General features: G+C 32.7%; 2 protein-coding genes across 3 annotated transcripts; one reads left to right on the forward strand and one right to left on the reverse strand.

Annotated features, from left to right (window-relative positions):
• Positions 1-4,212: 4,212 nt before the first annotated feature.
• LOC105176410 (ATP-dependent 6-phosphofructokinase 5, chloroplastic) lies at positions 4,213-12,188 on the reverse strand. Its single transcript, XM_011099199.3, has 13 exons — positions 11,805-12,188; positions 11,273-11,363; positions 10,511-10,584; positions 9,608-9,719; positions 9,120-9,215; positions 8,585-8,686; positions 8,414-8,488; positions 7,931-8,071; positions 7,716-7,832; positions 7,522-7,626; positions 6,817-6,897; positions 5,834-5,962; positions 4,213-4,709 (listed from the first exon to the last, which is right to left on the reverse strand). The coding sequence occupies exons 1-13, from the start codon at positions 12,113-12,115 to the stop codon at positions 4,542-4,544; spliced, it is 1,602 nt and encodes a 533-aa protein (XP_011097501.1). The 5' UTR covers positions 12,116-12,188; the 3' UTR covers positions 4,213-4,541.
• A 3,163-nt stretch (positions 12,189-15,351) lies between these two features.
• On the forward strand, positions 15,352-16,505 carry LOC105176423 (uncharacterized). Of its 2 annotated transcripts, none has more exons than XM_020698700.2 (2): positions 15,352-15,479; positions 15,691-16,505. In XM_020698700.2, the coding sequence occupies exon 2, from the start codon at positions 15,749-15,751 to the stop codon at positions 16,283-16,285; it is 537 nt and encodes a 178-aa protein (XP_020554359.1). In that variant the 5' UTR covers positions 15,352-15,479; positions 15,691-15,748; the 3' UTR covers positions 16,286-16,505. The 2 variants fall into 2 exon arrangements, with proteins under 2 accessions (XP_020554359.1, XP_088733478.1); XM_088877352.1 differs by having other exon boundaries at positions 15,369-15,479; positions 15,711-16,505.
• Positions 16,506-22,775: the final 6,270 nt, after the last annotated feature.

Here is a 22,775-nt window from a genome sequence, read left to right on the forward strand (position 1 = left end):
TGAGATGTTTATGACTAAATTCCTCAAATAAAAAGTTCAATCTATAAATAAAATTATTTATAAAATTAAAATATTAATAATCTAAAATTATAGGACCAAAAACATAATTTTGGCAAAATAAAATGATGATATCATATGATCATCAACATGTACATTTTCAATGATTTACACACTCTTGTCTTGCTAATTTTTGAAAAGTTTCTACTATTTTCATAGCATAAAACAACAATACAATCTCGTCAGTATTTTTCCACGACTTATAGCCCCTTGCATACTACCCAAAAACAAAGGCATATAAGCTTTAGTATGAATGATCTCATCGTAATTATTTGATTATTTTGGTATTTGTGATTTACATATAATCGTATAATTATGTAAATTCTACAAATAAATTGCATTTCATGTTACAAGTACAACTTTTATTACCTTAATATTCTTACAACCTTCATTATCCTCACTACAAAAAAATATAATATTGGCGACAAGATATGAAGTAATGATTTTAAAATTGTCACAAAAAATATATATTGAGTGAACAATTTTAATTCTTGTAATTATATAATTATTAGTGACAAGAATCCTGTTTAAAGTTGTCACTAAAAAAAAAATTAGTGACGCATGCAGGTGACAACTTAGTGACAATACAAATAGGTTGTTATTATATACATGCGTCAATTGTTTCTAGTAAATTTAATGCACAATATTTTGTCAGTAATTCTTGCTAATTACAATTTAGAAAAATAATTATCACGGTTAAAACTTATAAATTTATTATTATGACAAAATAAAAAATTCTTGTCACTATATATATATATATATATATATATATATATAATTAGTAACAATGTCGAATACGCTGCAATTTTTTTTTTCTTTCAATCGCTAATTTTCTATTTTTTTATAGTGCTTCTTTTACGACCTACTAACTTAAAGATCGACGGATTATAAATGAGTCTTCCTTGTGTAGTTCTAACTGTTCGCAGGATCATTTTAAAATACTCGAGGCGTATTTCGTTTATTTGGAGTAACAACGACCCTTTAAAAATACCTTATATATCCCAATTTTTAGAGCAACTATTATTATTATTATTTGACAATGATGGATGTTTAGTTGTTTACGTAAGGAGAATGATGAATGATTTGTACTAATAGATAAAGCCGGCGACATAATTATTTTTTGAAATTAAGAGTAGTTTTCTTCATAGAATTTTCACTTTTAATTTATTCTCTTCTCTCTTTGAATAATTTCTACAAAGAAAAAACGACACATTTAAGAAAAGTATTCTTTTCCATTGTTTGTTTCAAAGAGGAAATATTTGTCCATATGCAATTAGTCACGGGGAAAACAAAACCTACTTATTTATTAATATTTATTCATAATTTTGAAGTGCAAACTTTACATACAATTGTTACTTTTTTTTGGGTTCATAATTTAACTTGTAAAAATAATTAAAGACGGTCAAATTTTGTTTTTCGAGGTATAAGAAGTGGTGCGGATATTGTGTGATTTGTGTTTATATTATATATTTTTTTTAATAATCTCACATATAAAATATATTATCATAATTGATAAAGTGATAAAATAAATAAAATAAAACTTGAAATTAGAAAGGTGTACCGATGGAGAGTCACGACACTTGTCGCTATCCTATATAGGGTTATTATAGCCTGTCTTGATCATAACTCCAAGATAAAATCTCATTAACTCTCAGTAGTATCTTATTCCATGTGCACGATCACGAAAAAATTAGGGACCGATTCTTCATCACGTTGCCGAAATACTAACATATTCGTGGGAGTATAAAATATTTCTCAACTTCTTCCATCACAAATCACCTCAAATGACCTTTTTGTATAAATAGAAAAATATGACCACCATGTGAAATAATATTCCTATTAAAATATATTATAAATTGAAAATAAATATGATTAAAATAAATCATAAATCACTAAAAGTGGTGTCATAAATCATAAATATTGTTAAATTAGAATCTTACCCGTTATTTCTTTGGGATTGATTGGAACCACATCTGTCAAAAATTGTATTTAGGGTATTTATTATTTGACATTTTTTAATCCTCTTTCCTCTTTCCTCTTTCCCATACCCACAACTTAGTTTATGCCCATCAATTTAAAAAAAAAAAGAATATTTTTTTTTTGAAAAAAATATCACTTTTATCATGGGCTTTCTCTATTAAACTGAGCAACTCTCATACCCCTATTAAAAATTACAGTTATCATGCGATTCATCACTCTTTTTAAACTATTTAAGAATTATTATTCTTATTAGGGATATATAATACACTTTTTTCTCTAAGATTTAGTGTAATTTAGTAATTACAGGTAATCCTAAGTGGTTTGAAAAATTACATTTAATATTCCTCAGACTTGTTTCGTCTAACAAATAGGTCTTTTCGTTACAGATAATCCTAAGTGATTTGAAAAATTACATTTAATATTCCTGAGGCTTGCTTTGATCTAATAAATAGGTCTTTCAGTTAGTCAAATCATTGAATTTGTCGATGTTAACAAAAAAAAAAAAAAATTGAATGAACATTGATATTCCACTTATATGACTTATTGCACGTCAGATAAATCTTCCCTAATTAAACTATTCTTAAAAAATTGAAATTATACCTCCTTACATGCATTAACGTGTGAAGATGTATAAGGATAATTTGGTCATGAAAATGACCTCTAATAAATTAGTAATAAGTCAATCGAAAATAATTAAATAATGATTTTTATCTAATTTATTTTTATTAACATCATCAAATTCGATGAATTTGATTGATGAAAAACTTTATTTGTTAGACAGAAACAAATATAAAAAAAAAATAATAATAATCTCTTTTTATTATATAACGTAATTCAAATTTAATCAAACCTGATTCGAGGAGATAGACTATACTCTCACGTGGCTCACAAACCTACATATGAATGAATGAAGTATGAACAGGGGGACCAGATAAAATTAATAATAATAGATAGTGAAGATGGGGATGGGCAAAAGAGACATGGTTGGAAAATTGATTAGTATTAATCAAAACAAATTAAGGCTGATTAATGTTGTCTGTTCCTGTGGATGTGTGCTGGGGAATAGCAAAAGGACAAATGTACAACAATGTGACAGTGTTTTTGGACATGATGGGAATTTAATTGTAATTGGGTTCCCACTCTTGAACTGATGAACAGTTATTTAAAGCTCTATCTAAAGAGACTGCAAAAGAATGAACCAAAATTATTACAAGTGTCAGGTGATGCCATTTGACTGGTCACAATTTGAAGTTTTTCTAAAGGAACCTATCTCAGATTTCAATGCGTTAGGATAAAATTTGCAAGGGCTCCAGTGGCTGCTTTAGGTGGTTGAAATTGGGATGTGCAAGGAATTGGGAAGCCCACAAGCCCAACATCCATCCACATGAACCCTAATTGGAAATATATGAGGTAAGGTTTTCTATGATCTCAAATATATATATATATATATATATATATATGTAAGTAAAGTTTCATGCAGCTAGCTCAAAATGAGTTGAGTTGGAGGGGGTGTCTTTTTCTTTCTTTCTTTCTTTCAGTGTTTTCAATAAATCGATTATAATTACATCAGAGTTTCAGTTATTGATAATTATAACAATCAATATACTATTAATTAATATAAAAAAATATTAAAGTCGAATAGCAATTCAATTTAGAGATTTGATATGATCATCGAAGCTTGTGAATCAGCTCGAGTGTTCCTTTATCTAGAAAGAGTTTGTTAAGTCATTCATGTGTTATAAATCAAACTATCAAAGTATACCAACGGTAACTAAACATACAAATATGCGGGCTTTAAAAACTCACAATTTTTCGATCATGAGTTCATTATTTGAACACAGCCTGAGCATGGGAACTCTTAATAAACTTTGACAAAGGTTGAGTTGAACTAATTCATCTCCAGAGACCACAGTTTATGCATTTTATTTGTGCAAGATGTAGATGATACAGGAACTATTGCACAAGTCACTGTAGATTTGAAGAAAAAATCCAATGTTTAAGATTAGAGTTGAGGGTAGAATACCATGATGGATGTGAAATATGAGTCCTATCCAACCGTAAGGAATCTGGACAGTAACATGAAAAAATCTAGTCATTTATGCATAAATTCCATAACAAAACACCAGAAAAGGCCAAAAAAACATATGAATTGCAAGATAAATTCTTTTCGCGATGTGGAAAAACTAGTTCTGCAATTGAATTCCATGTCGAATCATTGTCTTTTAAACAATGAGCTTCTAACGACCCCAAACAAGGGGATAAGGCTTTTCCTTTACTTCATTTTCTCTCTTCCGAGTCATAAATATGCTTGCCAGATCTTTCAGCAAGTTTATTATCAGTTTGCTACTGAATAATTGGCACTGTAAGTACTGTACACCAAGAATTTCCGAAGAATTTCAGAGAACAGGTCGTTAGCATGCCCAGCCAGAGACCTTCGCACGCTGGGCATCCATTCATCTAGTATACGATACAAATTTGTCAAGCTTAACTTATATCCTTTGTGCTTAGATGAAGTCTGGTTGGCCAGTCGAAGTTAAGCAACGATGCCACATCCGGCTGTTGGGGTCGACAACCTTAGGCTCGGTAATGACTTCAGGAATGGGAAAATAGACATAATGAGTATTGCATATTCCTACTGTGATGCCACTATAGCCAGCAAATGCACCATGAACCTGCCAAAACATTGGGTATATTGAATGAACATTTGCCAGGACAACCCTGTTGAAATGACTGTCTAAAAATATTGAAAAGGAATGTAAAGCTAAAACTTATGACTATCGAAGAACGAAGGGGAAATATATTCATGCTAAGGATGAGGAAAACCAGCAAATTTGAGTTGACAAAAAACAAGGCTGGAAATATAAAGCAGTGACGGGAAGTAAATAGAAAACATCTGCAGGAAAGCCTCATGAGTCCTGGTTGTTCGCTTAATAATGATAATGACATTTATCAGTGATGCAAATTCAAAGGCCATTTGCCAACCAAAGAATACTATGTGAGTCTAACACATTAGGAGTTTGGCTTGTGAATGGCTGCCTACATCATGCCAAAAACTTTGTTTAGCACAGAGAATGCACAGTACAATAACCAAGATCAATGTGTTTCCGCAATGCACCAAAATACAACTGGAGATATTATAGAGCTATTCCTGTGGTGAGCTTTAGAGTTGTATTCGACATAAAGACACCTCAAAAACATTATACTTTGAGAAGCTTCTGAGATCAATGTCAATATACAGAACCCACAATCTAGTATGAAACACTTCCAAGCATTGTAAACAGAAAAGGCGTCAGCAGAGCCAGAAAATAATAGGTTGGATGATTGCCTTAACAGATTGCTTTTTGAAGTATTTTACAATTGCATGTGGTTGATGACAGCTTTTAACAAGTTTATCAATGGCAGGTCGCAGGTGAATGTTAATGTTTTTAAAATCAGTGTCCGAAAATGAGTGAACAAGTATAAGGATGATTTATATCTTCTTCACTTATGTTAGTAACAGCTGAACGTTCCCTAGTCATATAGGAGGTTAAGTTGGTATAGATGTCCCACCTATCTGAAGTTCGTGCTTTTGTTTTTCACAAGTAAACAAGCAGAGAACCACTTGAAAGACTCTAACTTCAATTGTTTGCACTTGCTAAACTGCCTGGGCAGTTTAACTTATTCACTCAAATTCATTCTTCTGAATATTTAAATTTTCTTATGCAGGAAAATGCTTGCTAGCAAATGGTAAAGATTTCTGCATGAACAACTTCAACGGATAAAGAATGGCAAGACCAAGTATGTTAGGGACACTTACAGCATTTTGACCAAGAACAGTACAGAGAATTCCATCTGATGCATTTGCACGGCCAGCCCGGATCATGTATGTGGGATCAATGTATTTCACATCTGCTGGAACTCCAACCTCTTTAAAGAACTTCTTTGTCTGTAAGAAATGTGTAAGTAGCAAATGACTTAAAACCAAAATTAAACTTTTCACTATGTGAAGCAATCTAATAAGATGTACTGTAACATCAACACAACATCTTTCTTTTGGGAAACTTGCTCATCAATAAATTTCCAAGTTCCATCTTTTGGATGTTTAAGAGGCGATAAGCAGTCCAAACACAGTATATTATATCAAGAAGCAAGTTTTCTCTTAAGAAGGGGAAGACAAATAGATTGTTTGCTTAGTGCAAAATTATCCTACAGGATAATGAGTTCATATAGGACATCTTAGTATATAAAATTTTCATCACTGCCACTTGGGAAGTGTAACCTAAATACATTAATGAAAATAATGGGAGATTCAAGCATGTCGTTTCATGGATGATTAGGATACGAATTATTAACCAAAAACAGGAACGACATAAAAAAGGGCAAATAGGACTGGAAACAAGTTGTTGCAAGAATATTCTAATTTTCAAGATAAGGACAAATAGATATCCCCAACGTGCTACTGTGATATTGCCTTCACATATGCCCGAAAATTGCTTGTGTGATCTTTTCCCCTATGTCCCTTTGATTCTTAGCTCTGAGGTGATCTATATGCATATTGTTTTCAAGAAGCAAAAAAACTATAAGCATATACTCTTGCTATAGATACAAAGTGGAAGGTAGAAAAATAAATTTTTAGCTAAGCTTTATTCAAAAGAAATTGACAAGGAAAAACACACAAGTGCAGAAGTTCCTAGAAGTGATAGGTTCGACAATCATCTTGGATGCGAAAGAATCCTACTTCATATATATGATGTAAACAAATCAGTTTAAAAGTGATTAGAACAAGGTGCACGAACCAACCTCTTGCTGTATATAGGCACCGATATCTCCCAGTATGACGTTTCCTGATGCATCTGTAGCATTGGTTTTTTGAAGAAGATCCTGCAAACAAAACGTGATATAAAAGAAAGAGATAAGATTTCCTAATGCAGCTAAACGACCTTGCGTTAGTAACATATGCTCACTGTATGTAGATCGAGCAGAAACATTCACGAAGAAAGTTAGAAGTTTATGAAATAAAGTAGTGGCTTTTGTTAATTTGTCATCTAGAAAATATGTCCCATCTATGGTAATTAGTGAAAGAGGAAGATCCTATGTAAAGGAGAATAGTAGCAGGGAAACTCTAGCTTAAGGAGAAAAGAACTTCCACACAAAAAGAAGGTTGACAGGATTATAAGCCCCTCTCTTTAGATATATTAAATGATTTTCCTTTTTAATAGCTTAAACTTTTAGATAAAATGGTCGTTAAATGATATTAGAGCCAGACCAAACAAGAGGTTTTGGGTTTCTAATTCCAGCACAACCTATACATAAGAGTTTCTCATGCTAGGCTTTACAAAAAGAATACTGCCTGCATGTAAAGGGGCATGTTAAAAATATTAAATATTAAATCAATCTCCTATTTAACATTTCAAGCTTTTAAATGAGGTGTTATATTAGTTTAAGCATCATACCTAACCTGTTTCTATTCTCAAGAAATAAAAGGCAAGACATGGCCTTACTAACCTGCCCAGCTCCTTCTGCAACACAGACAACAGCAGATCCCTTTGTCTCAAGGAGGTGCTTTAGGTGGCTGAGGACACCCTGAGGTCCATGAAGATTAAATGGTACCTGGTGGATGCAAGAAAACACTGTGATTTGGTGAATAGACCAGCAAAACCTATATATTTTTTAATTGTTTTGACTTTTTGACAGTAGACCTCCGGAATCAAGCATATATCAATTTGTCCACTAGCAAGGGATGCCTGCATAGCTATAAAACCACTGCTACGGCCCATCAATTTGACAATACCAATACCACGATAAGCACTGTGTGCCTGTAAAGTAGGGGAAAGAATCATCTCAAAATGAGAGGATACAGCAAATAATAGTAAAATCTTGACTGAATGAACTTGAAAAGGATACCAAGTCATACCTCAATATATGCGGAATATATTGCTCTTTGTGCTTCTTCAACAGCAGTATCAAAACCAAACGTTTTATCCATATGCAGGATATCGTTGTCTATGGTTTTTGGCACACCAACTACAGCTACCCTTAATCGTCTTTTGCGGCACTGTATAGCAAAAATAATAAATCCTTCAGAAATGAGACAGAATGTACTATAACATTCAAGAAGACATTTCATGCATGGACAAAGGATTGTGTATATGCATATATCTAAGATTCATGACATCCGTCATACTTCTTTTGCCACAGTTCTTCCTGTTTTAGCTTACTCTCAAGGTTTTACCATCTGGCAGCAGATTACCTTGACTTTATTAATATGGTTTACTTTCCAAAGAAAACCCTTGAATGTTTAAATACCTCAACTTCGTACTAGAGGTTGTAATTTAATAAAAGATACATACAATATATAGAAGAATGCTGAATCTATAAAGGTCATAATCTCAGAAACCTCTTCATGTATGGCATTGGCGCCAGCATGTGTACCATTTCCACCCAGCACAAACAGCATATTGATCCCACTTTTCTGTCATCAATTCTTAAATTCATATCAAAACAACCAAACATCACAAAACTATCAGGGTGATGAAGACAAAAACAAGGAACAAGCATCACCATATACCTCCATACTGTCCACAATTTCAGTAACTGTAGGTCCTCCACGGGAGACCCCCAGCAAGCTTCCTCCTGAGAGATGGATATTTTGAACCACTGTCCTTGATAGCTGAGAGATATCAAAGGACACTAAGTTTTTATCATACACGCAACAAGAAGACAGGTGTCCAGCAAAGTCAAAACTGTGACTAATAAGCCATATCCAAGCTTTTAAGCTAGGATTTACCCATCATACAAATGACTGCCGTAAACAATGAAATTTATAGAGAATTATGGTGGCAAGAAAATGACAGTTACTTATGAGAGTCAAGTTCTGGCAAACCAATAGAAAATTACAAATGAAATGCATGAATTACTGATAAAACTTACAACTGCACAGCAGTGAAACACTGTTCCAATAAAATAAATGTTTTGTTGATTCATAAATTTTGAAGAATCATTGCGACAAAGATCTAAAGTTCTCATAAAACAAAAGTTAACAATTGACATTAGGAAAAACAAATTATATGAAACTATCTATTTTAGATAGGAGAAGAACTCACTGGCATTTCAGCTAAACTGCTGTCAGAAAACCCACGGTAGCCAAAAGGGATTCCCACAATCTGTTTGACACCATATATCTCAAGGGTGATGACTATCTGCAGCCATACCAAAGACCGTGAGAAGTTAAATACGTTTTGACTTCCCACTTCTTGTGCAGTTTTTAGGTTCCATACTGTTGAATGCTAAAACAGACAACTCTGAAGTTAGAAGGAAGACTCTATGTTGCCAAATTGTACCTAGTATCAGAAATTTGTGATCACTTGTGGTAGTGGGATCATTCTGAGTGTCTTCTCTTCCAAGAATGATTTACGATTACATATGTAAACAAACTGAAACATGAACCTAAAGAGCATGCATTGATGTGAACAAGCAACTCAAACAAGAAAAAATTGGTGAAGTCTTGCTGTTAACTGATTTTTTTCTGATGAGAGAATGTGAATGTTAAGATGTAGACAGTAATGAATCAGTAGTCCACACATGAAGATACCTGTCGTATCACATCATTGAGACCAGGACAAAGACCTCCACAAGTTACAATTGCGGCTTTAACCTCTTCCGGTTTGAAGTATATCTTTTCCCGAGGCCCAGCACGATGAACCCTAAAATTAAGTTGAGGGGATTCAATGAATTAATGTTTCAACTATTTAATCAGGCATGAAAATTAGTACGATATGAACTTGAACAAGTAAAAGCCAATTAAAATTATCGGAAAAATGTTGCATTGCCAACAGTTAATCTAAAGCCGGCCACAATTTTGTTTTCTTCTTCAATTCAGTATTCAGGATCACTTTAGACTCCAGATGTCATTTGATTAAATCCAACTAAGGAAACCCATTAGAAAAAGTTTTAAATTCTTTACATCAGTTTCACCAACCTTTCCCATGCTCTGAGGTCTAAATGAAAATTGCCTGAAAGAGTGCAGCGGTTAAGGCACCAGGTTATTTCATAAACCCCGAGCTAACATTACATAAAGCTCAATGTTAGCCTCCATGTCCTAAAGATTTGCCTACTGTATACATGAAAAATTTCCTGGCTGATGCCTATTGGACAGGACAAAGCTGCAATGGCATTTGGAACAGATTGCATCTCCAAGGTGACAATGGGATAAGATTATCAGAATAATAGTTTCAAGTAAGTTGGATGACAAAAAGCATTATACATTCAGGAGGGAAAAAGGAATGGAGACAAAACAAATACTTCTACATTGAACCAATACTCCACTGCCAGTAAATATATAAAGTTTCATATAGTCCTAAAACTGTAAGTGAATATCCTGATATATGTCACTGCAAGCAGCAGTGCAATTCCCACGTTCAATCAACATATATCGCTCTTAGAGTCTCTTCATGTTTATAATCTCATATGGTCAAATTAGATAATAGATGCCTACCATTGCTCCACCCATGTACAGGCTGGATCAATACACTGAGCACCTGCAGATGTAGGAGAGGAAAAATGTATAACCTGAAAATCATTCATAAGGATATCAGAGGCAATTAACACAAAAAAAGCTTAATATAGAGCAAACAAGTGCTGTTGCTTAAATTTATAAAGTAGTCATTCTTTCAGCTAGCTGTGTGAAATCTGAGAAAAAAGCATAGAAATCTGGTCTTTTCGTTCGTGTATTTTGCATGTGCATCACTTTCCTAATTGCCAATCTTTTCCAAATTGAACTGAGATGAGCATTTCCTTTGGTACCCTTAAGCTTCAGAGGCAATTATGAAATGTAATAACAAAAGGCAAAATCATCAATTGTAGATTGCAGTAACAAAACAATAATAGATGTCAACCAGCTAATGCAATCAATTCAGAAAAAAGGAACATACTTATGAAAGATTTACTCTTGCAGGACTCTAGGCTATGTATCATCCAACGAACCAAACCACAAAAGAAACCTATAACCTCGTGCACTTAGACCTTCCAACTATGCATAACTCATCAATCGTCTTTAGACTTGATATATATAGAAAACAAAACACAAGCAGTTTACCAGTTATTCTTTCCATTTTATGGTTTATTTCTTAACTTCTCAACAACTTCAGAAAATTATCAGGTCGTTACAAAATCAGTAGAGCCACGTAATGATTGTCAATTAGTTGGCACCTCGTGCAGGACAGAAAAGGGAAAAAACCAAAAGGAACCAACATCACACCTTGAGCAGCACTCTGTCATTGTTGTTAATGTATCCATGCCATTCCTCATCTGTTGGATAACCATTCGTGAAATCAGGACTTAATGGAGTCCTGCAATCAAATATCAAGTTAATTATTTTCTGAAACTGGAAAGAGTGCAATTTCTCGAATTTAACTACTATATTGACGCCTCTTTTTATTTGAAGCATACAGAAGAAGCACCAACTAACAAGAACCGTATTTATGCGTAAAAGCTGTACAAGGAAAATCTTAACCCAGAGAATGAATAACAAAAGATTATTCTCCAACCTCCTAATCAACATGCAAAATGAAACTGATAAAGAATCCTACAATCAGCACAACAACAGTAAAAAAAAACAACCTTTATAACAAAATAATAATAAGCTCAAAGAGCGCAACAGTATTGCCGCACATTGAAACTAAGAGCTAAAATTTCCCAGCAAACTATAAAAATCACAATAACAAAAGAAAGGGTACTCCTTTTACAAATTCAATTGTACTTCTCCCCAAACATTAAGTCTTCCCACCAACCTCATTTTGAGGCAGAAAGTGGAGGGGTAAGAGACGGCGTCGTGAATCACATCGGTGATATGCGGAATGCTGAAGCGCGCCTCGAACTCCTTCTGGTACTTCTCCTTCCATCCGGGATCGCTGTAGTCAATGGTCGCCGCAGTAGAAACGTGCTTTTCCGTTCGCGCTTTCGCGTCAACGCTCCTCAAAGTCCGGGTAAGGTTTGACTTTGGATTCTTAAGCGACCTTAAAGGAAGCAGAGCATGATCGGAGTGAGATGTCCTCGGCCGGAGAACCAGCGTCTGTTTGATCGGCCGCGAGAGGGCTTCCATCAATTCCCAATAACAGTTTGAAAATCGAAAGATGTTTATGTGCGTATATAAATATACACATACATACAAAGAAGAGGGGGGGGGGGGGGGGGGACGGAGAAAGAGAGGGAGCTTTGGATTTGTTTTTTAGTTACAGTTAGATTTTTTCTTTTCCACCATTTTCCTTTTTTAATTGTCAAAGTTCAATTTTTCCACGTGATTTTTCTAAAGCAGCTGAAGTAGCGTTTACTTCAAACATGAGTTATTTAAGTTGTATGATAGATATTAATAGAATTAATTAGATTTTATTATTCAAATAATGACCGTTTTTATACTTTAAGGTCTAAATTTCTTTGTGTTAATTTATCAATTTTACAAATTTTTGTATTTTATTATTTATAAATATTTTTTAATCAAGTTATTTGTGGAAAATTTTTTACAGTAGTGCATATGTGATATATAAGAATTATACGATATGATATTTTTTATACATGCACAACATGTGATGCTTTTCGGGTAGAAAAATTAACAAAAAATTGGTCATATACGACAAAGTGCAAATTTTGTAAAGTTAAGATAGTAAATTTACACAAAAAATAGTTTCGATAAAAACGTGTAAAAACGGACATAATTTATCCTAATTAATAATTGGGTGATAAAAAAAATTGGACATTACCTTTGGACTAAATTCATCCACAACAAATACTGTAGTAATCAATATTCTGGAAGTGATGGGTTCACTAAAAATGCCTCCCCTATTTGGAGCAGAACCCAAAAGAACATGTTCTGGAGTTTGGCGAATGGGTGTATTTCATTTTGGCATGATTGGTGGCTACAAGAGGGTACAATACAGGAAATGGTTGAACATGAAGATGCAACATCTATTCCAGTTAACTGCTTCGGGCTCAACTTTGACTGGGATTTTCAAGGGTTTTGCCACCTCATCTAGTGGAAAAAGTGGCCTTTGTGCCCATTTCCCCTCCTGAAAACCTTCTAAAACTAGCAAATTCTCTATTCAATCAGCTTGGGAATGCATTCGGGATCTCAAGCATGTTCTTCCACTCTACAAGAAAATATGGTGTCCTCTTATTCGTTTGGAGGCTTATCAACTCTGGGATCCCAGTAGAGGGCAGACTCCAGAAGAAAGGTATTTCCTTGGCTTCCAAGTGTTGCTGTTGTCGAGCACTTGTTCTTGACAATGAGCATTCTATTGAAGTCTGCAATTATTTTGCTACCATGTTTAATGTCACCCTCCCACACATCACCAATATCGTTACTTCCATTCAAGCTTGGAAACTCAGGGAATCTCACCACATGCACATCAGACACCTCATTCCCGCGCTTGTACTATGGAATATTTGGATAGTTAAAAACGATAGAAACACAGGGGCACCCCCTTCAAAGTTTCTTCCATCATCTTCAAAACCTTCAGAATATTAGCAAAAGCAAACTGTGAGGACCATGTTGCAGCAAACTTTTTGAAGCTTCCCCTTCTGCAGAATTTGAAAAATCAAATATCTGTTTTGGTACACTGGAGCGAACCAGGTCCTGGGTGGTACAAATTAAATACTGATGAAGCGTCCAAAGGTAACCTAGGGGCTTCAGGAGCAGGTGGCCTTCTGAGAGATCACAAGGGCCTGGTACTCTTTGCTTTCTTGGAACCTTTGGGAATCTCCACCAACACTTCAGTTGAACTACAAGCACTCTACAGGGGTTTACAAATTTGCTTGGAGAAACAATTTCATAAAATTTGGATTGAGGTTGATGCACTACACATAATCCAACTCATCTCCAAACAACGCCAAAGAGCTTGGAATCACCAAACACTTTTTCTAAAAAATTAGATTATGCCTTGCTCAATTGGAGACCAAAATATCTCATTTTTATAGAGAAGGCAACCAAGCAGCAGACCTACTTGTTAGCCAAGCCTGTGTTTGTAAAGAATACACGCTCCTGGCTGATGATCAAATGCAAGGCAAGACTATAGGGATTACCAAATTTGACTCTTATGGATTCCTCAACATTAGAATTATGTAGAGATGTGAGGGAGTTGCACTCCCTTATGCTTCATTTTGCCTTAGCTACCTTGGATTGTCGATGCTAACCTTACCTGTAGGTGCTTATGAGGACTCATGAGTTGACTGTTCTATCCTCTTTTATGCTTGTCTGTTTGGTGGTGTTGGGTTCATGTTCATTTTGCTACTAGTGCTTGGGAGGTGTCCTCCATTGCATTGCATATCTTGAACATTCTTATTGTTTGGGAGTTGTACTACTTAGTTTCTACTTGGGCTTTATTACTATTGATAGATGTTAGGGGATTGTACTCCTTGCTTATACTCTCTTTGGTCGAGCCACGAAATGGAGGTGCTCTCCTTTTTTGGCTGCTTGGTGTGTTTGATTTTCTGTTATACGTATCCTAACAAACAACTGAAGGCTTCAAGTTGAGACATATTCGTTGCTAACTGGCGAAGTGACAGAAACTTTTTGACATGCTAAACTTTTGACTCAACTTGACTGTAATCTATATGTATAATTTTTTAAAAAGTAGGATCAATTTATATAAATAATATTGATGTTTATGGTAAATATGCATGTATAATTATCCGAGAAAGGAGGGATATTCATATGATCGAAAATTTATTCCAACCTAAAATTCTTGAGAAATTTTCTATTTCAATCAAAGGAATGAAAAGACAGGGGAAATATAATTTATATAAACAGCCATAAATTAGAATGTCTAACTATCTTATAATTAATAGACAGATCTTTGTTTTTAGAAATTTAAAATTTATAACTTTGAATCCATTTATTCATATGTAAACTTGAAACTCCATCTTTGTTTCTTGGTATTTTCAGACAAATTTGAACTACAAGACAGATTCTACGTCTCTCTACATATGTCCAAGCATTAACATCAACACGTGAAGATTTTTCACTCTGCATTTTGATATTGCTTTAAGACAATCCCAATAGTTGTTGATCCCTTCCAAGTAAAGCACTTCAGTTTCAGTTTCTTGAAAAAAACACCTCATAGTTTCAAACCTCAAAATCCCACACACTAAAATCGCATTTCCAGCAGAGACATTTGGCGGGCAAATTTGAATCAGTTAACCATAAAAACGACATTAACGGCCCTCTCAATCCTTAAACTCTCCTCTTCATGTCATAGTCACTACAACAAAGCATGAAAGAGAGTCGCACCTCTCCTTGTCACCCCACCTGAATATAAATTCCATAGCATGAAAGAGAATACAAACACAAGTAGCATGGGTTGTACAATGGAGTAATAATAGTGAACAAACTAACATTTTCTGTGCGCTCGACTCGACTCGTGAAGTTCGATTGCCAGCTCTTTTCTTGTAGAACTCTAAAGCCCTCGAAAACTGTAAGTGTAATATTTTTCTTGTATTTGTATCTTGTCTTTTATGCAGCAAAAATCGGCAGTGAAAATTGAGTCCAGATTAGGTAAGCAGAACCTAGCCAATCAAATAACAAGTGTATATATTATACTTGTTGTATGATCGGTTTAGGTATGCTCAGACGTGCTCCGAGCTAAAATTTTCAATACCAGCATTAATTGATATTGAACGTAACAGACGTTCTGGACATTTTCAAGGCTAAAAAGTCGTAACTACTAGCACCATTATATGAAAAATGTCTGTGGAGGAGTTGAAGATACGGGAGGAGCTAGAACTGGACGTGGAGAAAGGTCTGGAGGAGGAAATCAAAGACGGGATATACCGTCTCGCCCTGAGACTGCACAGGCTATACCAGCACCAGAAAGACAGTGCATCGAAGCAAAAATGTGATGGCAGAAATGAACGAGGAAATACAAGGGGGAAGATGCTGTCTGAGGTCAACATAAACATTAAAATGGAAGGCGGAACCACAATTCAAATAAAAGAGATCAAGAAAGAGGCTGGTCGGAACGACCGTTGCACCAGAATCCCGACGCCTAAACATGCAAGAAAACAAGAAAGCATTGCTTTCCAGTCTCCTCGTGGCGTCAGGTTTGATTGGGCACAGAGTCTTAGAACAGCGTCGAGCCCTTCGCATATTAACCGTAAAATTGAGGAAAAACATCGACATAAAGTGAAGGAAAACGAAGGTAGTGGAAATCTTGGTCCGAGGAGGGGCAAGGAGGATATGGGAATCAAGACTGCGTTATTACAATTGGGATGGAAATATTAGGATCTTCAAGTATTTTATGGGTGCCGTACGTATCCAATATGGTGATGCTCTAACTCAACTAAAGTTTTATTAATGAGAAATTTTAATTCGAATCGAGTTGGATTGGTTTTGAATAAGTTATAATGACAAGTACAATACATTTATCGTGTGATTGGTGTAGAGTTTATAAAAAGTAATCAGTTAAGTGAATAACACTTGATTTGTTATTAATTTAATTTGATCAAACTTAATTTTAATTGCTAATGTTGGTATTTAATGTATTCTTCTTTTGCTAATGTCGGTATTTTCATCCAAATCCTAACGGAAAAGAGTCAGGTGTAAATAGTGATTTTTTGGAGGGAGTGTACGTATAATTTTAAAATTTTTTTGAGAAAAAATATATATTTTTATATTTTGGGACGGGGTTTAACTGTAATTAACCCTTTTATTTATTTTGTTTAGGTTCTCTCTCTCATGCTGAGTACAAATCCATACACTATATATAGTTTGGGCCGTTGTATGTATAATAGTTGAAACCTGAGTCCGACCGGTTTGAGTTTGTGGACCACTTTTAATCACAATGTGGGCCAAAATTTGGACATGCAGCAGCAATTATATAGCGTTTGGACTGCACTGGCATGGCAATTGAAACTCTAGAACTAAATAGGACAATTTCATGATTAATCGATCATAACAAAGGTTAATAATATCCCTAGATTAATCTAACATTAATGATCTTGTCCAAATTAATAATATGATTAATTTTGGATTTTGATAGAGTCTTATAGAACAATATTTAAAGTAATTTATTGTGTATTAGTTTTTGAATGAGATTTTATTTGATCGTTGAAGGGTTATTGTTGGAATATCTCAATGCTTTTTTTTTCAACAATTTGTTATTGTGGGTCGACTTATTTTCTTATTACAAAAAGGTTGATTTATTTTATTCGAGTGACTTTGTTAAGCGTTCGTAACTCTCAAAATAAATTTTACCACTCGACGAATTCCAACATTAATTTATTTGGATTAAATGCATTTTTCTTTTTTTTTTTCGTAATTTTGATTATTTAGCATTATTATTATTTAATTTTTTATAATAGTTTTTTGATCCTACATCTTTTAAGCTTTTACGATTTCAATCCTTTTGTTTTGTTGGAATTTAGCTTCACTGGCAGAAGGGTGAATTTCGAGGGATAAACTGACTGAAATCGGAAAAATTTAAAAGGTGAAAGACCAAAATGCTACTTTAGAAATTTAAAGGACAAAAATGAGCCACTAGGATTAGTAACCTTAATTTTAAAAGGTCACGTAAGATGCACATGTATTTTTTAGGGGAGAAGGTGAACTCCGACAAAAAAGAGATTGAGATCGTAAAAATTAAAAAGATATAGGACCAAATATTGTTTTAAACAATTAAAAGACAAAAATATAAAATAAACAATTATTTACGAGAACAAAAATACATTTAAACCTAATAAATTATTGATTAATGTTATGATATGAATTATGTATGTTTAAACGTTGTCAAGCGTACGAAACAGATGCATGGATAAGTTGTTTAGTTTCCTTTCTAGGGAATTATAATGAGGACGACAACCTTAATTATGAGACAGTTTTGAAGGTTGAATGTAATAATATAGTTCCCCCCCCCCCCCCCCCACACACACTATAAAAAAATGAGATTTGGCATGGATTTTTCGATCATTTTAAAGCCCGTGTCATGTAGGAACAGGTATTGACACTCAACAGGAATGGTAGGTGGTCGATGACGTTAGGATCTAATTGTTTATGTGCTATTTTTTTGGCGTGGCAAAATCGTTACTATAGGTGTTCCAAAAAAACTAGTACAATTTCCGTTCCAAATACCGATCCAAATTTGAAACGGTAAAATAGTAAAACTCTGTTTAGGACACTTTATTAAAATTAGTGACGGTTTTGAGATGACCGTTCCTACATGTGATACAATGAATATAAAAAAATGACAATTAGAAAATGTATTCCAAAATGAAGTGCAACTTGAAACAATTTTAGTACGCATGTGGATTAGTATTACAAAACCTGTTCCTATATATGATTTCTACTTAAAAATTGTTGTGTTACAACGACTGTGACTAAATTAGTTCCAATTTGGAATGAGTTTTGTGTAATATTAACAATGTATTATTAAGGCCGTTTTAAATAAGGAACAATTTCAATGGATAGAAGATCGTTCCAAATACAATATAGATTATAAGTCAACGACTAGTTTTTAACGGCTATTGTTTGTGTTTCAGGAACCGTTACAAAAACTGTTCCAAATTTTCCTATATATATATATATATTCCTCTCTTTTCATTTAATCTTACTATTTTCTTCTATTCTCTTATATTCTCTTTATTTCCTCAATCTCTCTTTTCTTGATCTCTCACTGTACTACTATACTTTTATACTCTCATTTGTCAATTTGTCTTGAAGTTTTTTGAAGTTATTTTGGTCAGGTAACAACTTTAACGTATTTTTTAATTGATTATATTTGTTATACTTTTGTCAATTAAATTTAATATTATAATAATATATGTGTGTGTTTGTGTATAGGAATCATCATTTAATGTTATAATTCACTTACCATATGATTGATATACAATTAAAAAAAGTGATCAATCACACGACAAATACATCTTTGACAGTGCTTGTAATGGTTGTATTGCCGTTTTAATATTTTTATTCTATCTTGTTTTACAAATCCATATCAATAATTAAAATAGAAATTTTATTTAACGAATTTAAGGTCCTATATATTAATTTCTCAAAGTTTTGACCCTATAAATAAATAGAACAGTCTAAAAGTAAATTAATAATTTGATTACAAAAAAATCTTAATGAAAAGAAATGGATAATTAATTTCCCTAAAAGTGGAGGGGCACCCCAGAAATAATGGATATATTTCAAAACAAAAATGATGGGTATTTTGACCAAATTAGCCTTATGCGATGGACCACAATTTGTATGATAGATAGGGCAGCTTTAGCTGATACTGAGAATCCCCCACAACAGGAAATGTGTTGCAGTGGCAGGTAAAGCGCTTGGGCTGCCCCACGACATTTCAAATTATTTGCAGTTACTATACTATAATTTTTATTTTTTTATTTTCCGAAATTGAATTTCCAAAGTTCATATCACGACAAAATTCATACTTATTTATTTATTTATTCTATTATTAATATTAATGTCTATAAGCATGATACATATATGAAATTACATTAAATCCCACGGGACGTAGGGTTCAATATTTTTAGTCTTCTGATTTCGAAATTTTCAAAATGGTCCTAAAATTGAGAAAATTCGACACATTTATATACTTTACGAAATTTTTTAAAATTGCTTAGAATTGAAAAAATTTAACACGTTTAATCCCATAGATTCCATAAGGCAGAAAACCAAAATGTGTTAAGTTTTCTTGATTTTGATATCATTTTGAAAATATCGTAAAGTAGAGAATTAAATATATGCATTTTCTTATTTTTGGGACCATTAGAAATTCTATAAAACAGAATATTAAGAAATTCATTTTGAAACATATGTTTTATCGTATGATATTTGCTCGTAAGATTAGAGAAAAAATCTCTTATATTTGTATTTGGATTAATATATTTGGAGCTAAGATTTAATAATAAATCCACTAAATTTATTTGAATAATTCTATATTTCAAATGATTTGAAATTCTTCAATTTTAATTTTGAATTATTTTTATAATTGTGATGAATTTCAAATTCATTTAATATGGAGTCGTTTGAAATTCTTTTTTTCAAATCTCTCGTTCAAATCTAAATCCATCCATTCAAAAGAACCCTTAGAAACTTTTGTATTAATTTTATCTATTTTTTAAAAACGGCGTTGTCATGATGTGCCGTTCAAATAAGTACATACTCAGGCGTTCTTAAATATCTATACTATATATTAATGGAGATGGCCCTTTTAGTGTCCGAAATATTTTTTGGTTAGCTTTTTTTTAAAAAAATTATTTTTAGAATTATTTATTTATTTCTAACTTTTCCACTCATGGCTCTTTCATAACTAGATAAATTTTTTTTCTCATGCATTTTTATTAGAGATAGGTTTATTTTTTTTATTATCTTATGTTATTTTATATATTTTAGATAATTTTTAACTCTAAAAATTAAATATTATAATTTATAAAAATAATTTATTTTAAATATTTTTTTAAAATTCAGCACATACATAAAATATCCTACGCTTACTAATTTAAAGTAAAAATAGTCAAATATGCATTCCATTTTAAGACATTATCATATTCTCATCTAACGTTTTATAATCCACTCAAATTCCATCCATAATAATTAATACTCAGTATGTCCATATTTCGGCACATCTCATACCACGCGGCTAGGGTAGTACCCAACTACCCAGCCAAGATTACGAACTCTTAGATCATACATACATATATATATATATATTAATATTATTATTCTATATTATTATATCATGATCTTGTCCATCTAATAATTCAACTCCATCTAAATACTTTCCAATTCATTAAACTCAAGAAACATTCTACGACCCCTACATAGATTTGTATCCACGTGGACCTATGAGTCAACTGGATATCAACTCACATTTGAATTTCAATATATACATAGAATTAATTAAAATTAAATAGAAACTACACTTTTTTTTAAAAAAATAAAATTACACGTATACCCTTAAAAAAAATTTCGATTTACATCTGATCCCTTCCATTAGAATTTGAACGAAAGAATACTAAAGTCAGCAAAAAAAAATATTATAAATTTTTAATTTTATTTCTATGTAATATATTTATAACTATAAAAGGATAAATATAGTATATATATTAAAAGTTCTAGCTCAAGCAAAAATAGGACATTTATGAACTGCAATGACATTACGACAACATTGTATACAAATATTGATACATCTGCATTTATATAGAGACATGTTGGTGTAAGATGGAGCAGATATATCCCATGTCCAAGATTATTGCACATATACTACTAAGAAGAGAGGAATAGTAGTTATATATATATATGTGTATATATATAGAGAGAGAGAGAGAGATGTTGGAGTAGTGCCCACATGTTTCCCTTTGCTCCATCAGAAATAAAAAAGTTGGAATATATGCAAACACAAAGCTATAGAGCAGCTTCGGATCCATCCTACTTTCTCCAACATCAACAACTTGTCCATCTTCTTGCATGTCTTCCTGCTTTTCTTACAAACAACTGATGATGTATATATGTACATGTAGTTGTTCCCAATGCAGCAAATGTATGTAATAGCTAGCAGCAGTCATGTACAGTACTATACAACAAAGTAATAAAATGAGAAGAAGACAATTCATGCCATGCCAGTTTCTATTTACAAATTTATTTATACGGAAATATATTTATATGTATACTTCTCATGAGCTCTTTCCTTCCCAATGTGCACACCCTTCTATGATCATACATTTTTTGGTTCCTAGCTTCTTTTATGGCCTTTAGCTAGATCAATCATCCACAATTATATATATATATATATATAGTACTAAATTTTGGGAAATTCTCTTACCTTATCTTGTCATGTGATTGTTATACAGTATAAAAAGGAGTGACTAATTTCATGACAAGTATAATTATATCTGTCATACCTAATTTAAATAATTTTTTTTCAAAAATCTTTTGATGTAGAAGAAGTCCACATAACTTTTGTAAGTGTATATTATAATTAATTTACTTTGAAGAATTTTGAAAAAATTACTTTCCAAATATACAACAATATATAGGGTAATTACAAATCATTTCTTGTTATTTGAAAAATTATGAATAAGTTGTGAAATTAATAACCGTCTAATAAATACCTTTTGTGACATCTTATTATAGGGGGATATTTGCTAAATGTCCGTTAATTTTATAGGGGTATTTGTAAATTTCAAACAACGAAAAAATATTATAATTACAACAAATTTTATGGGAATTCGTTGTAATTTACCCTCGTATACAACTTTTCTATTTCGTAGGACATCAAAGCACTAAAATGAACATCTACGAAGGGAACCATAGGTTATGATTTTTTCGCAAAAATATATCTAACTGATTATAAAGATGATCATTAGTGATCTCGAGACTAGTGAATGGCTAGTGGTGATATATATATATATATACAACAATTTTGTATTTTTTAAGAGATATAATGTAATTATACAAAAATTCGTCGAACACTTAAAATGATGGATCCCTTATGATCTCCATTTATAACATATATATATATTAGAAAAATGGGAGAAAATTGAATGTGTGGAAGGAATACTCGTGATCTTGGAATCATGGACACTTTCAAGAAATTAATTCAAAGATGCTTCTTGAATACAAAAGTAAATGCTGCACAAGAAAGAGATGATGATCAAAGTACCCTATAAAGCCCTTCAACACTTGGCATTTTTTGATCGATCAACTTCTTTGTAGAAAATAAAAGATGAAAATACTCTCTCTCTCTCTCTCTCTCTTGTAAGAAAGA

Source organism: Sesamum indicum, linkage group LG13 (genome assembly GCF_026168435.1).
Source record: "Sesamum indicum cultivar Baizhima isolate 11 linkage group LG13, ASM2616843v1, whole genome shotgun sequence".
NCBI lineage: Eukaryota > Viridiplantae > Streptophyta > Magnoliopsida > Lamiales > Pedaliaceae > Sesamum > Sesamum indicum.

Bases quoted from the DNA above. Each gene is read 5' to 3' on its own strand.
- LOC105176410 (XM_011099199.3), bottom strand. From the start codon at position 12,115: ATGGAAGCCCTCTCGCGGCCGATCAAACAGACGCTGGTTCTCCGGCCG. The intron at 11,364-11,804 runs GTTGGTGGGAAG...ATTTGATTGCAG, and splicing joins ACTTTCTGCCTCAAAATGAG to GACTCCATTAAGTCCTGATT. The intron at 8,489-8,584 runs GTATATGGTGAT...AATTGATGACAG, and splicing joins AAATTGTGGACAGTATGGAG to AAAAGTGGGATCAATATGCT.
- LOC105176423 (XM_020698700.2), top strand. From the start codon at position 15,749: ATGTCTGTGGAGGAGTTGAAGATACGGGAGGAGCTAGAACTGGACGTG.